Source organism: Mauremys mutica, chromosome 10, assembly GCF_020497125.1.
Source record: "Mauremys mutica isolate MM-2020 ecotype Southern chromosome 10, ASM2049712v1, whole genome shotgun sequence".
In the NCBI taxonomy this organism is placed as follows: Eukaryota; Metazoa; Chordata; order Testudines; family Geoemydidae; genus Mauremys; species Mauremys mutica.
The window spans coordinates 64,957,253-64,975,642 of NC_059081.1; the positions used below are offsets into that span (position 1 = coordinate 64,957,253).

General features: G+C 47.2%; 1 protein-coding gene across 4 annotated transcripts in view; it reads left to right on the forward strand.

The window, feature by feature from the left end:
* Nucleotides 1-18,390, forward strand: part of LOC123378274 — a 208,266-nt gene that overhangs the window by 157,539 nt on the left and 32,337 nt on the right. For 2 of the 4 annotated variants that reach the window (XM_045031861.1, XR_006582537.1), the window contains exons 8-9: nt 3,654-3,741; nt 6,821-6,905. In XM_045031861.1, the coding sequence (XP_044887796.1) occupies nt 3,654-3,741; nt 6,821-6,905 (173 nt within the window). Of the gene's footprint in view, nt 1-3,653; nt 3,742-6,820; nt 6,906-17,481; nt 17,949-18,390 lie in introns of those variants that run through there. The other 2 variants (XM_045031859.1, XM_045031858.1) reach the window with 2 other exon arrangements.

Here is an 18,390-nt window from a genome sequence, read left to right on the forward strand (position 1 = left end):
AGCAGGGTCACTTTCCGCTCTCTATTAGCATGCACACGCCGGTGCTTAGCGCCGACCTTTCCGTCCCCAGCCTCACCGCTCTTACCCTGCGCCTAGACAAAGACAAGACTTTGCCAGCAGGCGTCACTTATGCAGTCGTGGGCATCAATCAGGCCCTCAAGGTTAAGGTCCTTCTAACCATCCTCGTCCCTCTTAGGGACCCCTCTCATGAGCGATTCCTCTTGCAACAGGTGCGGACGCTCCTCCTCCTCGGAGCTATACAAGAGGTGCCTAGGGACGAAACCTAATCCCCTAGGCGAAGGGAGGTCTCAGACATATCCTAGACCTACGGGTCCTCAACAAGTTCACGCTGCGGATAGGTTCCGCATGGTTCCCAGGGGGACCGTCATCCCACCCTTGGATCCCGGAGACTGTATGCCGCCCTCGATATGACGGGCGCGTATTTTCATGTCCCCATTTCTCTTCCACATTGGCTCGTTCGAGGGACCTCCGAGCCCAAGTACCAGTCCTGTGGGCATCGACACGGACCTATTCCGGTGTCTAGGCCTGATCATCAATGGTAAATTCCACTCTGGTTCCCACACAGGGAATAGAATTCATTGGAGCCACCCTGGACTCCAATCTCACCAGAGCCTGCTTACCTCAGCCTTGGTTTCATGCGGTGGTAACAATTGTACAAGGTCTACGGACCTTCCCGACAACTTTGGCTCGCCCAGGCCTAGGTTTCCTGAGTCACATGGCTGTCTGCGCGTTTGTTTCCACACATGCCAGGCTTCGCCTCTGTCCACTCCAATCGTGGCTCACCTTGGTGTACCACCCGGGCAGAGATACCACCCTGGTCGTCTCGTTCCCCCTGAGCATCCTAGGCTCCCTCGACTGAGAGTCAGTGCCCTCCCTGGTGTATCCAGGGATGCTGTTCCATTCACCCCTCGGGGTCCCTCATGACGGACACCCCATCTCTCGGCTGCGTGCTCACCAGGGTCAGCTTCGCACTCACGGCCTTTGGTCGGCCCAAGAGCTGGCCTTGCGCATCAGTGTCCAAGAGCTGGGAGCAGTCTGCCTTGTATGCCAGGCTTTTCAGCTGGCGGATCGCCTCAGCAGATCCTTCCGGTCTCACAAGTGGTCGTTCCCTCCGGTCGGTATCCATTCCGTTTTTCGGAAGTGGGTCTTTCCCCGCATAGCCATCTTCGCTCCCGCGAGAGCGAAAACAGAGAGAAGTCCTCCTCATTCCAAGACCTCTCCCCGGGCTCAGTCTTGGAGAGGTTTCTGATGCCGTGGATGAGCCATCGGCTGTCCAATTTCCACCGTTCCCGCTGGCTTGCAGGGCCCTGCTAAAACTCCGCAGGGGCAGAGCGCACCTGATCATGATCGCTCCAGCGTATCCCAGGCAGCACTGGTACACCAGGTCGCTACCCCTGTCGGTAGCCAACCCTATTTCCCTACCTCTTGGCCCAGACCCCATTTCGCGGGATCGCAGCAAGCTTCACCACCCAGACTGGTAATCCCTGCACCTCACAGCAGGGCTGCTGTGTGGCTAAACCGATCCGAATTACATTGTTCTGCCTCGGCTCTGCAGGTTTCTCCTGGGTGATAGGAGATCCTCCACTCGGTTAACGTATCTGGCAGAGTGGAAGCGTTTCTCCTGCTGCTACGAAACGCACAATGTTTCTCCCGCCGAGGTCCTGATCCTGTCCGTCTTGAACTACCTCTGGTCTCAAACAGCAGCACATGGCGCGGCCCTCATTAAGGGCACTCTTGGCAGCCATCTCTCCCTTCCACCCAGCGGGGAGTGGCCGCTCCGTATTCTTACGCCTTGTGGTTTCTAGATTCCTCAAGGACTTGGAGCGTTATACCCCCCCCCCAGTTGGCCCCCGCCACAACCTGGGTCTTCAACCTGGTTCTCGCCAGTTTTATGATTGCCCATTCGGGACACTGACGACGTGCTCGCTGGCATACCTGTCCTGGAAGACAGTCTTCTTTGTAGCCTTTCCATCGGCCAGACGAGTCTTCGAGCTTCAGGCGCTCGCGATGGACCCACGGTATACTGTGTCTCTCAAGGACAAGTGCAATTGTGACCGTGTCCGGCCTTCTTCCCTAAAGGTGGTGTCAGCCTCTCATATCATCCAGGATAGCTTCCTTCCGGTCTTCTTTCCGAAGCCACACTCATCGCAAGGAGAGCAACAATTGCCCTCCCTAGACGTCCGTAGGGCGGCCGCAATCTATATCGAGCGGACAAAGCCCTTGCGTAACGCCCCCGAATCTTCATCGTACTGGCATACCGGACGAGGGACATACCTGTCTCCTCCTGGAGGATTTCATCTTCGATGACTGGTGCATCTGCGCCTCCTGTGTTTAGCCCATGTTCCATGGAGCCACCTTACTGCACATTCCACCAGGGCTCAGGCTTCCCTGCTGCCTTCTTGGCCCACATACCCTTTCAGGGGATGTGTCGTGCAGCTAGTCCACACCTTTGCCTCATTGGCCCAAGTGTCCAGAGATGATGCAGCCTTTGGCACAGAAGTTTGCATTCTGCAGCATCTAACTCCGACCCCACCGCCTACATAAGGCTTGGGAATCACCTAACTGGAATGCATAGGAGCAATCACTCGAAGAAGAAAAGACGGTTACTCACCGTAGTAACTGTTGTTCTTCGAGATGTGTTGCTCCTATCCATTCCAGACCCGCCCTCCTTCCCCACTGTCGGAGTAGCCGGCAAGAAGGAACTGAGGAGTGGATGGGTCGACAGGGGTATATATCCTGCGCTATAGCGGCGCCACTCCAGGGGGCGCCCAGCCGACCCACCGAGTGTTGCTAGGGTAAAAGTCTTCCGAAGAGCCGTGCACGCGCGGCGCGCACACCTAACTGGAATGGATAGGAGCAACACATCTCGAAGAACAACAGTTACTACGGTGAGTAACCGTCTTTTATGCAGCCCTCCCCCTCAAGTACACAGCTGAACCCCAAAACAATTAAATAAGGGAAGCCCAGATCCTTTTGTTTCTGGAACTCTTAGGTGCAGTAAATACACAATGGAGAAGAAATATGGTGTGGATGATAACTGCCCAGTTAGAAGCTAAGCACATTATCCTGTCAGCAAAGATTTTTATAAATTGTGAAACAACACGTATTGTATGTGCATAAAACATGGCTTCGAAACACTTGTGCGTTTAACACTCAAAGTGATAAGATTGCATTACTCTGCACCCCCGCTCTGATTGGTCCTGCTCCCACTGAAATCAATGGCAGCCAAACTAGGTGACTCAGGGTACGTCTACACTTACCTGCCGGTTCGACACGGAGAGTTTGACTTTTTGGAGTTCGAACTATCGCGTCTGATCTAGACGCGATAGTTCGAACTCCGGAAGCGCCGCGGTCGACTCCGGTACTCCACCTCGGCAGAAGGAGTTGGCGGAGTCGACGGGGGAGCCGCGGAGTTCGACCCCGCCGCGTGTGGACGGGTGAGTTGTTCGAATTAGGGTACTTCGAATTCAGCTACGCTATTCACGTAGCTGAATTTGCGTACCCTAATTCGAACCCCCTTCTTAGTGTAGACCAGGCCTCAGACTGCTTTGAAAGTTAAACCAACCCCACGTCTCCTTTTTAAAGTAACTTTGCTTTCTAAGTAACTTTGCTCTTGGTTCCTCTTTGCATAGGACGCACGAGTAATGCGGAATCTGAAATGGAAGATGGATGATTACCTGCCTGGCTACAAGAAGCGAGTGGCCTCTGTATCCATAGCAGGTACAGCGTGCTCCTTGTACCATGCCGGTTTATTTGTGAGACGGGCAGTGACCTATGTGGTAGGTTTAGGTTGAGAATGAGAGAGTGACACCACTTAATCCAACAGTCCATGCCGTAGCCACATCCTTTCATTTTACTCCTATTTTGTTAGTTTTTTTATTGCTTGTCGTAGAGAACAAGTACAGGCCCTCGTTAGGCAGGCCTATGAAATCAGTGGGAATAATAGCTCCCAATCTGGGCTACAGTGATAATGCGGCCCGTGCTCTGACTGAGCTGCAGCCTTGTATCGGGATAGCATGCACATTTTTTCCTATCAATGTGGTCACAATCTAGGAAAGAGATGAGGTGCACAGGACATAACTCACCAACCATGTGCTTGGCTCCTTTCCCCATCCTCCCAGCTACAAAACCTTCTTCTGTAGCGTCTGCTATGGAGAATCCGCGCAGTGTAAAATCCATCTTTATGGGGAAACCTGGAGGATGCAGCCATTGTGCCCCGAATAGTGGTCTCTCTTCTTGTGTAAGTGTCTCAGAAGAGATGGATGGAATGTGGCCACCAAGCAATCAGATGATGATTCACTCGACAGCTAAGCCATGCAATCTCATTCACAGTACCATAGCTATTTAGTTATACTGGCGGGGAAGTGCATATCCGATATCACATTCATATTACCTGTATGTAACAGCACATCTGCCTGGCACTGCATGCTCACATACAAAAGTAACACGCCCATCCACCTACAGCACACTCCCTCCTTCCCCCACACCTCCTTTGCCTCCCCTGTGGATGCGTTTCTATCCGTGAAGAAGTCCCCGTGGGAGAGAGAGACATTTCTTTTCAGCATCACCCCTCTCCTTTTTCCTCCCCCAACCTCAAAATTAATTAAATGATGTCATGCTTGATTTTATCTGATTTGGAAGCAATTCATCACCCTTTTTCTGCTTCTATTAGTCCAAGCGATCAGCATATTAATTTTTTTTGTGAGACTAAGCTCAAGGGTAATTACAGTGAGGAAGCTTAATGCCTAAACGTGTTAATGTCTGTAATCAGAACTATTTTCTCAGTGCGGAACAATTGTTAGACAATTACGGTTGGATATGATTGCCCTGGTAGACAACAGACGCTGTGTCAAGAGGGGAATATCAGAAGCTTGTTTTGCAAGTACTGTATTATCAGCAAATTCATTTTCTTGCAATCTTTTTGTCTGGATTTTTGCATATCTCTCCCTTTCCTCAGGTTCTGCATCGTTAATTAAGTTGAAAAGTCATTTCTTTTTTTTTTCCCTGGGTAAAAAGGTGCATGGGGACAATAGAATCATTTCCTGCCTTATAACATAAATGTCACCGGTATTTGCGTCTGGTACACTGGTTTATGTCCGGTGGAAGGAGGAGTCAGGGGGGAAACACCAGTTTAATCAGCTGCCCTTTATCTCCCAGTAGACCCATATGTTCCTATTTCATCATCAGTGATTTTTTTTTAATCAAAAGAAGTCTAAGAACAGATGAACATGGAGACTGAAATTCTTTCTCTTATACTAATATGGAGTGATCCCCAGAGGTCAGTGGGTTGAAATGAATCAGGTAAACACAGTGGGGTAAATGTACTACCATTATAATGCTCAATCTAATGAAAAACATGGGCCAGATTGCGATAGTCTTATGCTGACTAATGCCAGGCCCCATGGCTAGTGCCACTTGTGCAGTGAAGTGGGGTAAAGGTATCGCCATCTGTTTCTGTGGGAATTCATTCTCCATGGCTTTTAACTTCTCTCCATCAGAAAGCACTGTCAATAGACCAATTAGACTAGAAATACCTATTGTGTTCTTCTACATCTCCTGGATCCTCCCTGTATTTCCAAACAATCAAATATGTCCCAGCAAGTCCCTCCCATATGTGAGAAAGTGAATACAGTTTAAAAATCACCCAGTCGGAAGCCAGGAAATCAGAAAGTTGTTGAAATAAAAAACCAGAACCTGCCTGCAGAAAATCTGGAAATAGTTTATTCCCCCCTACCAATCTTAACTCTGCCCCTCTGCTGTTGCTTGGCCTCCTGGGGAAATCACCACTAGTTCTCTCTCGAAATAAATGGATGTGGTCCCCATTGTGGAGAATATAGGAATTACAATAGAATCGCCAGCACCTCTGTGCTCACGTTACGGTGCACCTTCTAGTCTACATCCAGATAGAGGGCAAATGTCAAGTCCATATTGCAAAGGTGTGTATGGTATTAGGGGGAGTGATGGGAGGTGCCCAAGTTGGCTGGGCTGTGAGCGAATTCAAGTTTGATTTGGGGACACAGGCAACGTTCCATCTACTTTGCAAAAAAGGACTAGAATGGGGAACAATTGTGGGGTATCCCGGTCTCCAACATGGCAGGATTTGCAGTACACGTGGGGCCATGGCAGAATGAGAGGGAGGACTATAGGCTGAGAGAAAATGAAGACTAAATAGATATTGCAACATTGGGCTGGTTGTCCTGAGCAATTCTGCCTTATACAAACACCACTCCCTTTCTGCATTGTCCCCTCTGCACTTTCATCTTTTGCAGGCAGCACTTAAAAATGTCTCGTTCGATTCTCCTCTTTCTCTATAAATTAGTCTCTTGAACGTGTAGATGAACTTGCTTTCACATTAGTGAACCGAGTGGTGTGCAGCTGTGATGAGCAAAGGAAGGGAATGGATTGACAGTACTGAAAACAGAGCTTTTCTTTAACTCTGCGAGCCAGTCATGCTGTCTGCCTCCCTATACCTTGCCGCAGAGAGACCTTCACCCTCACTCAATAAGACCAGTTGTCTTTCCTTCTGACTGGCGAGTGATTTTTTTCCAGCTCCTTGGGGAGGCCTCTTTGAGCAGAGAAGGTGCATTGCACTGAGCCACTGCATGAATGCTCATTTGGTGTAATGTCATGTACACCACAGGTCATTAAAACATGCACTTTCCAGCTACTGAAGCAAAGCCCCCAGCTGAATTTGAACAGCACCATCCTCAAAGGCCCATGTCTTTCTCCCTCCACACTCCCAGCCTTGTCTTTAAAAGAGGCAGATAAGAAAAAGGTTTTACTGTTTTATTTCCCGCAGCTGCCCCAACGCCCATGCGGATGACAGCCCCAAGGACAGCCTCCCGCACTGATGTGTTTGAAAGGCTATCGACATCCGGAAGAAGGTGAGGGAAAAAAAATCTAAATACCCCTCAGAATTAGGGCGTGATGAACCCCAAATTGTGTATGGATTCAGTGCCTCTTCCTTTCACCTCTTCCTATTTTATTTTATTCGATGAAATGATCCTGTCCCAGCCTCTTGGCAAATGTACAAACCGTCCCCTACAAAACATACATCCTGGTGATTTCAAACTAGATCACAGTCGGTAATGACCTCCTCCCTGCCCACGCAGCTCAACAGGACTGGTAACATGCTCCCCTCTCTAGCCTCCAGCCTCCTTCACAGTCTGATAAAAGAGAGTCCTCGAGGGTGCCCCAAAGGGCCACCAACTAGAGCTCTCTTGTACCTGCATGAGTGGGAGAGGTTCCAAAGCAATGAGAGGCAGTGTGGGCTAGGGCACGGAACATTGAGACATGGGTTCTGTTCCCAGCTCTGCCACTGACTTGCTGGGTCACCTTGGGCAAGTCACTTCACCCCTCCGTGCCTCTGTTTCCCCTCCAATCCTTTGTCTGACTTGGGTATTAGACTGGAAGCTTCTCAGGGCAGAGAGCCATCACTTAATTCATGTCTGTACAGCACCTAGCACAACAGGGCCTTGGTCTTGGTTGGAGACTCTGAGCATGACTGTAATATAAATAACAATTATAAAGTCACGGTGCACTCACTGAAAATGCCTTGCTGTCAGCCCCTTCCCCATTTCAACAGTTTGCTTGGGCACCTGAGCTGATCTTAGGTACCACGAATGCTTTTGTCTGGGTTTGAATTTTCATTGCATTGTAATGGTCAGATCTTCCACAGAGCACAGAGCATTGGACGCACATTGGGTATGGAGTTCTTTAGAATATCTGGCTATAGTCATGTCAGTGTGTGTGAGTACATGGGGGCTATCTCACTAGGATCTTAGTCATGCTATGTACCGAAGCCACGCCGCCCCATCTACCACTTGAATTTTTAGCAGAATAGTGTCCTGCTGCCTGCCCGCTGCAGGAGTCTTTCCCTGGAAAAGACTGTCAGTGAGTAAGGCTCCGGCATGGGGGAGGCATCAGGAAAGACTTTGGCAGCTCTGCGCTACCTCTCCTCTGCCAGAGCCTTTCACCTACACATGTAGCCACACGCCACAGTGTGGAGGTGGTGCGCTTTGCACTGCAGTGGGAAGCTATACATACGCTACACCACTTTCAGCAGCATAGACATAGTCTAAGACTTAGCATTAAGGTCAAGCACTGGCAGCTTTAATGAACACTTCCAACCCCACAAGATATTTCTGTAGAGCTGACGGCATGCTCCCCAAATGAAAGTTGCATTGATAAAAAAGCAAAGTACTTTCTTAATGCTCCATTAGCATGTGGAACTCACTACCACAAGATACAGGTGCGCCACAGGTAAAGGTAGCCTGTAGTGGTGTGGTATGGTATGTATGGTAGTACTCATTCATACTTTTTTTTGAATGAGTATATCTGCTGTCACAGTACGTAGCATGAAAATGTATAAAGGACTATAAACCCTCATGCTTTAGGCTGTAAGCCACCTGTTAATGGCCTGTGATTAGGAAGTAGCTTCCCCTGAAGGCATATACAATTTCATCATAGGGGTTTAAGGCAGTTCTTAGGTTGTTAAAACATAGTATCCTGTCTCTGAAGGCACACAGCTATTTCATTTTGGGTACCATGTAAAATCTGCAGTGTATTTTGTAGGTGTGGATGATGAGTGTCTTTGTTTCAGTTGGCCCAAAGTCCTGCTCTTCCTTGGATGTGACGTATGAGTGCCAGTGCCTTTCACTGGTGTTTGCACAACTGTGGCATTTTCCATCAGTACAGAAGGTGCTCATATAAATTCTCAGCTTTTCTTAAAATGACGTGAAAACCCTACGTTTTAATTAGCTTTTTAAAAAACAAAAACTCAGAAATCTCGGTGCTATTCAGATTCAGATAAGGTCTTTGACAATAGGGACGCTAAGCACAATAGGAAGTGATGTTAAGTCCTTTTCTAAAAATAGAATTTTACATTTTTTCCTTCCCGCTATGCTGGAATATCCTGTTAGCAGCATGAAAATAAAATGTTTCCCCCCATCCTCTGATCTGTTCTTTAGGCAGAACTTGGAGCATACAGGAGCTGTAACCTGGGATGGTTTTCTGACGTTAGTTTTTTTTCTGGTTTACGGATATCATCAAGCATCAGTGCCACTGGGGATGACTCCTCCCTCCTTTTGAATGACTCCTCCCACTTTTCCATTTTTGTCCAGGTGTGGTGCAGATAGGTTGCACTTCTGCCTTTTGGAGCTGGCTATTTGTCTATCTGTCCAGGAACTTGTATGTCCCTTCTCACCGTAGTACCTGAGTGCCTTGCCAGTGTTACTGAGTTTATCCTTGCAACACACTTGCAACACACTTGCAAGGTAGGCAAGTATTCTGAGAGCAGCTTGGTCTAGTGGGTAGCACTGAGTGATGCTCAGGAGAGCTGGCTATGCTACTGATCCGCTGGGTGACCTTGGTCAAGTCACTCGCCCTCCCTGGGCTTCTTTCTCTTCCTACTCGTTGCCCATCTTGCCTATTTCAATTGTAAGCTCTTCAGGCAGGACTGTTGCTTACAATGTACTGCTCATAGCAGAATGGGGATCCAGTCTCTATTACACAGTTAGAAAATGGAGGCACGGAAGGCAAAGTGACTTGCCTTTGGGCACACAGGAAGTTTGCAAGAGAGATGAGAACTGAACCATCGTTACACAACACAATGCCTGCAACTTTTTAGCCTGCTTTTCTAGTATCTTGTGACAAGCAGCGACGTTCCATGGTTCCTACTGATGGTAGCCCGTGGCCCTTAGCATGGCCGTTTTTGTGGTTGCATTCTATGTCAGACTAATGGTCCATCTAGCCCAGTGTCCTGTCTTCCAACAGTGGCCAATGCCAGGTGCCCCAGAGGGAATGAACAAAACAGGCAATCATTGAGTGACCCATCCTCTGTCGTCCACCTCAGCTTCTGGTAATCAGAGGCTAGGAACTCTCAAAGCATCCCTGACCATCTTGGTTGATAGCAACTGATGGACCTGTCCTCCATCCAAAGGACTTGGCTGACTAGATAACTATTTCAAAGGTGGTGTAATCACATTTGGGGTCAAACCTATCTGACAGTGTGCTTCTTAAAATATTCATCCATTCCAATTAATACAGGGCATGTTCTTATCACAGGTATGGAATGCTTATAGCCACGGGAAGAACGACAATCCATTGTTTCTCCACTGTAGAGCAAAGCTGCTCAACTGCATTGATGCGAGACAACTCACATCAAAGTTGTGCTTCTTATAAAGGGCCCTGCTGAAATTGGAGTTTGTTATTTTAGCCACGACACTATTCCTGAGCCTTCTGTTAAATCTGTTCTGGCCGTCTGATGTAAGACGGGGCTATGCCCCCTTGAATATTTGAGATCCAGAACAATGCATGGACTCTGATTACATTTCAAAATGTAATCAATTAGAAGATTATATTTCACCATCCTGTTCCGACTGGTAACAAAATTTACAAATCACCTAATCAATGTAATCCATTAAAACTGACAAAGGAGGTGGTGATGGAGTGGAAAATCTCCATCAAGGGCACTCAAAAGATATAATTAAAAATACATTACGCCTTGAATGGAAGGCACGCTGCTTGCTGCCGCTGCCTCACTTTGCTGTGCTCAGGCTTCCAGCACACGGACTTGCGTTGTAATCCTACCTAGTTGTAAAATATCCCTCATTATAACCTCCAGTTTCCTTGGTTCTAAAACACGGCTTCTGTGGAGAGGTGTACAGGAGATTTGCATTGTGTGGGTGAAATCTTGGCTTCATTGAAGTCAGTGGCAAAAACCCCCATTGACTTCAGTAAGGTCAGGATTTCCCTCCTTTATTTATAGCTACTTATCATTCAAAGCCAGTTTCCCTTTCTGAATACCTGTCTAGGTGTCCAGCTCCCTAGACTGTAGCATTTGAGCAGTTCACAGCCATGCACGTGTTTAGTCTCACAACACCCATGTAGAGAAAGGAAGTGTTCTCCTCTGTTGTAGGTGGGCAACCAAGGCAACAAGACCAAGTGTGTTATTTGCACAAGGTCACACAGGATGTCTTTGACTGAGCCAGGAATTGATCCCAGGCCTCCTTGGTCACGTGCAGCACCTTAAACAACTATCTCAACCCTCTTTGATTTCAGTGGGACTGCTTGTGAAATAAACTACTACTCACTGTGAACAGTGGGTCAGGATTTGGTCCTTAGAAAAGTACAAAATTAGAAACCGCTATTCCTGGTAGCTTATCTCCCTAGCCATGATTTACAAGACACACTTCTGTCTAAAGTACTTAGACGGCCCCATCTCCCTAGTATCTGGGCATCTTGCAATCTTTAATGGTTTTTGTCCTCACAAGTCTCCTATGAAGTAACATTATCCCCATTGTACAGATGGGGAACTGAGGCCCAGAGAGACCATGTGACTTGCCCAAGGTCACACGGGAGGCCTGTACCGGATCCTCCAAATCCCAAAATAAAGACCAGTCACCGGGCCGCTCTTCCTCTTTGCTTGTTCCTTAGTGGCTTGCTTCTCAGGAGCTGTGTACTTCTGACCTATCTGAAACAACCCATCAAAGATTTCTCTTTGCAGCGAGAGCTAAAAAGACTTTGAATCAAAATAAGTGACATTTCCAAGTGATGTATGGTTGGTATGAAAATTGATATTCCTTGGGAATTTCAGATTTCAAAACTGGGTATTTTTTGTTCAGATAACTAGAAAATTGATCAAATTTCAAAATAAAAGGTTTTTTCCCTCAGATTTCAAAAGCAGAGTTTCCTTTCACTCTGTCCTGTTTTCAAGTGAGAAACAACACAGTTCCCCAGGCCTTTGTGAAAATTGGTCTAGCACCAAAGCAAAATGTGAAAAACCTCACAGTACTGAGGTTTGTAAAACTTGTGAATATTTTGCACCGCCCTGGTCCCTTTTCTGACCTTCAGCACAAAAATCTTATCTTCCTTTATGTCCTTAACCATAGGTTTCATTATAACATGCCTTATTTAGAACCAAAATTATATATTGTTCCGAAGAGCTCAGAGCCAGATTTACATGGCGCTCAACGCTGACAGTGGGACTCCCTCATGGTGTCTTGTGTAAGCAGTTTGATCTGTTCAGTTCTCTGTGTGGCAGGACATCCCACTGTCCATTGACTTTCATATTGCTGTGGCGTCTCTGTGTGCATGTTCTTTGGGCTTCTCTGTACCCTATGGGACAGCCACCCAGAATGCACTGTCAAATTCACAGGCATGTCTGTGCTGCCATCAAAAGGTGTGATTGCAGCACGTGAGGACACACCCCAGCTAGCTTTGATCCAGCTAGCACAAGTGCCAACAGCAGTGATGTTGTGGCATCCTGGGCTAGCTGCTTGAGTATGTACCCATGATCCCGGGTGGTTCTTCTACAGCCTGTGCTGCCGCAGTTTCACTGCTACTGCTAGATCGGCGTGTCTACATGTGCTGCAGTCACATCTCTGATCACATACCCACAGTTAGGTAGTGTGGTAGGAGCAGACACACAAACATAGTGGATGATGCATGCGGAGAAGGGGTAGGGAAGCTGCTATGAGGATACAGCTCAGTTGCGGTTGTTGCAGCTGGGTCAGATGAGGGTTTTGTGCAAACTGATTACCCGAACACGGTTATATTTTCAACAGAACTTTTGAGACCAAGGTCACCCAGCCCACGTAAAGACTCAAAATTTGGCTCATTCAGGTGGAAAGAGGTAAAATTAATACATCTGTTGTGCCTGCTTTATTTTAGCCTCTGAAAAACAAATAGCGATGACTAGGTGTATTGATTTACATTATGAATGCATAACTTGAAGAGCTGGAAACTTCTCTGAAAGTTTGCATGACGCAAAACAGCAAAAATCTATCTAAAGAACCACACTTCATGCTCATGGATTTCTGTTTTATTGCCCCTGGTTATGGCTTATAGAACCAAAGAAAATAGTCTTTCACGATGGCAAGAACGATAAAGTTATGGAGGGAGAATTATGTTTCCTAGTCACACTGCCTTGAGTGCCAGGCTGTTCTTCTGCGAGCATCGGTACAGAAGCACTGTTGGGCTTACGGCAGCTGGAGACTGAGTGGGCTGTGAGGAAAAGGATAAGAGGAAATCCAGATGCAAGGACATAGTGCAGTAACTCAGCAGTAAGCCCTGGATAATCTAGTTGCATGTGGGGAGGAATGAGTAGTTTCTTCCTGACGGGTGGGGTTTATCCCCTCCTTTGCTGTCAAGGGAGTCAGGGTAACCATCTAAATAGAAAGCCAGTGACACAGATGGAATACAAGGATGCACAGTCGATCTGGACTGGTGCATTAAAGCTGGCTGAACCGGGAGATGAGCAGTATGTGTCCTATGTGCAGTGGGCCAGATCCTCCACTTGTATGATTCAGTAGAGAGTCATTGACTTCAGTTGGAGCTATGCTAATAAACACCAGTGAAGGAGCTGACCATTCCAGGTATCAAATTGTTTCCTTTCCGAGGCCCAAGCCCAAGCCCATTGAAAGCAATGGCAAAACCCCTGTTGACTTGCATGGCGCAGGTGCAGGCCCATAGGTGGTAGCCTGCAGCTCTCATGCTGCCCTTGAGGCTTCTCATGCTGGGTGAGGCCATGCTAAGTACGCCCTGGGCTAGTAAGAAGGAGTCGTTGTATCTGTGTGCCTGTATCGCTGTGGTGCTTTTCCCCTGCAGATATAAATACTTCCAGTCAAAAGGAACATGTTTTATTCTCCTCCGTAAACAAATGAAATGCAATGCAAACATGTCACTAGCCGTTGTTCGTGCATTTTGCGTAATCTGGCAACACTGCAAAGAGCAGATAAAACTGGAGAGAAAGAAAGTCCATACCATATTTCTCTTCCCGCCCGGTACAGTACACACAATGGCAGGACAGCTGCGCACACAGCTGCCGTATTCATCTCTCCTATATTCACTCAAAAGCAGTGTTAGTTCCTCGTTCAGTCAAGGGATCAAGAGAAATTCAACAACTGACCAGGCAACACGACTGTCAAACTAGAGGGACCTAGACAAATTGGGGATTGGTCCTGCTTTGAGCAGGGAGTTGGACTAGATGACCTCCTGAGGTCCCTCCCAACCCTGATATTCTATGATTCTATGACACAACTCCCCAAGAACCAAAAGCTTAGACAGGAACTTTCTCTTCTGAGGGATCTGAGAGGGCTCAAGCTACCAGTTTACAGTCCAGCACTTCACCGTTAAGAGTAATCCTGTGTTCTTAATGGACTGGGGCTAGGTAGCAGAAGGATTATACCTGGGACTGAAGGGTCACCAACCTCTAGCAGCACCTATTGACAGTCCAGAGACCCACAGCAGGGCCAGTCTGATAATGGCAGGAGACTGCTCTGCTGTGAAGCTGTATCAGTGGAGGGGGCTGGTGGACCCTGGATATCCGCCTTGCTTTGTACCGAAACTGCAGCTGCCTGAGTTCAGAGGGAGCACCAGGATCTATGTGGGTGATGCTGGTGGCCCTTGGGCCTAATGCTGTTGCAGTGCTTGATACGGGCACAGTCATTCGCGTATTAATAACATGCCATGAACTGCGGCTATATACATACAGATGAGAGCTATGGGGGGGAGAGAATTAGAGAAACGCTTTTCCTTGGAATTTGCTGTTTTTTTAAAATTTCAATGTTTCATGGGTCTGTGCTGATTTTGATGCAACTCCACGGAAAACCACACAGGGCTCCATTGAAAAGCTGCCTGGTTTCCTGCCAGCCCATGCCCAAATGCTTGCCAGCCTGCCTGGAGGGCTATGGGGAGCCAGGAGCCTGGAAGCCCTGTGTCCCAGCCTTAGGGTTCCTCTGTAGCCTAGGCTCCCAGTGCTTCCAGGATCCTTAGCTCCTCTGCAGCCTGCCAGATGGACTGCCCCAGATCCATGGCTCCCAGATTCCTAGCTCCTCTGCAGCCCACGGCCTTGGGGCTCTGGCTTCCCGAGCTGCCCAGCTCTCCACCTGGGGAGCTACCAAGGCTCCAGGCAGCTGTTTCAAAATGTTTTGGTTTTCATTTGGAATCCAGATTTCGAAATCTCGAAATCTTCCATGGAGCAGAATTACCATTCTCCGTCCAGCTCTAATGGAGACACCACAGTTATCAACCTGGATCAAATTCAGGACCTTCAGCCTCAAAAGCAAAAGCTCCTGCCACTATAAACTAAGCAGGTAATTCTTTGAGTTGTAAGAAGTAGCAAGCTGTTCTAGTCCCTGTGGCAAGCCACAAGAGGGAGACATGATTGCATGCACTAATCCAGTACAATAATATCTGCTTATTTGCACTGTCACTTCTGGTCTATTAACTTAATACCTTGCCTAAATCCTTGGGCAGCTCAGAGATCTCTGTCACACTCCTCTTGAATACTGGTGAAAATCTGCACGAAGAGCAATTGCACGTGAAAATATCGACTAAGGGGAAAGTTCTGCATCTCATGCATTAGGTTGCATTGCCAACTCATCTTTATCTCACTCATCGTGACTTGTCATACAATAGGTATGGCCAGACTTGCTCTCGACTCTCAAAGGAATATCCTGGGAGATCGGAGAGAGGAGAGTTGAACTGATGAGACGCTAAGGGCAATTAACTTCTCTTTGCTGCAATATATGACGTAGTTTTATATATGTAACACACAGAGAGGGGGAAATGGCACAGTGAGTTCTTGCTAAATGTTCACTATTCAAGATGTGCTACGAGACACTGGGTTAGGGTTTGTCTACATGGGAAAGTTTTTACCAGTTATAGGGTATAACTCTTCGTACGGATGCTTATTTTGGAATAAGTTTTTTTCCCCCTGTTTTAACTTAAACTCCTTCCAAAGCAATGTAAGCTAAATTTAAAAAAAAAAATAAACAAAAGCTCCTCTTGTATCACAATAAGGGTGTCCACCTGGGAGTTATACCAATGTAACTGTACACATTTTGTTTATACCAGTATAGCTTTCCTGTGTAGGCAACCCCGTAGTGTTAGAGTGTCTGCCCATTCCAGTTTTCCCAGGACAATCCAGTTTGCAGCATGTTCTCCAAGTTTGGCCTGCAGCATGCCACAGAGCCCTAAGAGATCTTCAGGGCAGTCATAACATCGCCACACTGTGATAGTGAATCTCAGATGTGTGTGGTACAAAGCAGTGGTATTGAGTTGTGACATGGCAGCACGTCATGCCCTCTTGGTGCCTCCACTTTGTGCTCGGCACAGTGACGTGACAGCCATACGACAAATGGTCATCTCAGACAGACTGATTCAGCGCTCGTTTGCTGTCTCCTGACAACAGGCAGAGCCAGACAGAGCTAAAGGTCCATTTCTTCAGCTGCTGCAAATCAGCGTGGCTGCACTGAAGCCTGTGGAACTGCACCAGTTTCCACCAGATGCAAATCTGGCCCCATGCTCTTTGTTGAACTGGATCAGCCTATTGTGTACCGTATGCTTGTTTACCAGACCGGGGGATGCTCATCCACAATTCGCACAATCTCGAAAATAAAACATTTAACCGCTTATTATTGCTATTATCTGTAATTCAGGAGTGACTAGATACCCCGTTGTGCTAGGAGCTGTACAAAAAAGTTAATGTATTTGTATGAGAGGCCTATGACTTTTAATTTAATTTGACAGACTGTTACCACATATTGTCTCTCACACACCATTAAGGCCTTTCTTTACTAGGAAAACAGGTAGTTTTAAAATGTGTTAAACAGTTGTTGAGCCCCATCACCACATCTTTAAAAAGACACGATAAATTGGTTATGGTCAACAGTAGGGCCAGCCATAGCTTTTGCCTGTCTTGTCAAACTCAGGCTGTCATGTCATGGTCCAAAGCCTTACAAAGGTTGCTTAAGAAAAAAGAGGGAAGTCAGGACTTGATATTTGTGGGGTACAAAGAGCAAGCAGGAAAAAACATATAAAACAAAACAATATATTTGGAAGCGCCCTTCACTCATAACAAAGGAGGAGTAAAGGGCACAAACATCTCACGTTTGCTGCTCTGCAGTTCGCCTTTAACGTAGCTGATCAAAAGCCAGAAGGAACTGAAGAAGACAAGAAGCAAGGATAGCTCTGCTATGAAAAGGCTGCCATGCTGGTTTCTTCTAGTAACAGTGTTGAAAATTAATTTGCTAAGGAATTTAACTGGTGCCTTCGCCGTGCCAATGAGTTACTTCTCCCATATTGCCTGACAATACAGTTCAGCTGCTGTTTGGAAAACAGCACATGTTCCCCTTCCGGTATCTGGCAAAAAGAGACATCCCCTCGATGGAGGGTTACTGTGCCAATCTGACACAATACAATCAGTGCAGTGCACCAAAACACCAACTTGGAAAAATACTACACCTCCAATTTTCCAATGAGACCCCTGTATCTGCAGGTGTCTGCCTTGTGTTTATCGTAGCAGATGCCTCCAGTGTGACTGGCTCAGTGCCTGTGTCGACTGGCACATGTGCCGGTTCACTGCTAATCCTAAATTGTGTTTGAATAGTTTGGTACGGTTGTCTAGTGCCAGAGAGAACCTTTTGTTCTGAAGCCGCGTACGTGTTTGCCTTTCAGGTCACCTTCCCCTTGTCATGCTGCGGCGTGCAATGCTTTCAAACAGGGGCTAGCTACAAAGGAAGGACGGGGGAGCTCCAGAGTTCCAAACTCCAGCCAGGCCAGGAAGATGAAGGGAAGCAAAACAAAAAAACACAGAGAGACGTGGGTGCAAAGTAGCAAGTCGTGAAGGAGACCAGTATGCCTTTCAGGCAGGCAAACAATACTACAGCTCCTTCTTGCCTGCTTCCCAGTCCCTGCTTTGCCAAGAGCACGCATTGGTATGGGGGTCTGAGAAATCGGGAACATTTCCATTCTGCAGGAGTAAAAGGTTTCCTTTGTTCTAATTCCTCTGATCTACTCCTTGCAGTGCCCTCGCATGGGCCATTGCAACATTTGCCTTATATAACAAGGACAAAAGCAGATTGCTCTGGGAATAGCTGAAAGGAAACCATGTTTTGTTCCCTTGTTGCAACGTTCATGTTTACTTGCTGGTGCTGCACAGGATCCAGTTCAGACAGATTTTCTTTGCATAGTAATAATAAAGGCTTTTAAAAAAGAGCAGCCCTAATGAACGTGAAGTTGTTTGAGTCGGGGGATGATGTATCACGGAAACTAATACGGCCTTGCCGGAGACAGTGATTTATGGCAAATGGAATGGTCAATTTCTGGTTTCCGGATTCCATATCCCAGGTTTGTGGCCCCAATTCAGCAAAGCATTTAATCATGTGCATAACTTTAAGCCCATGAAGCAGTAGCTTCAGTGAGCTCAAAGTTAGGCATTTATTATTATTGTTATTATTTATCACGTTCTGGAGAAACACAGAATAAGAGGCAGTCCCTGCCCCCAAAGAACTTATGTGCTTCAGTGCTTTGCTGAATCAGGGCCTGTATCAACAGCTGTGATTATTTACTAGTTTCCCCCCCTCA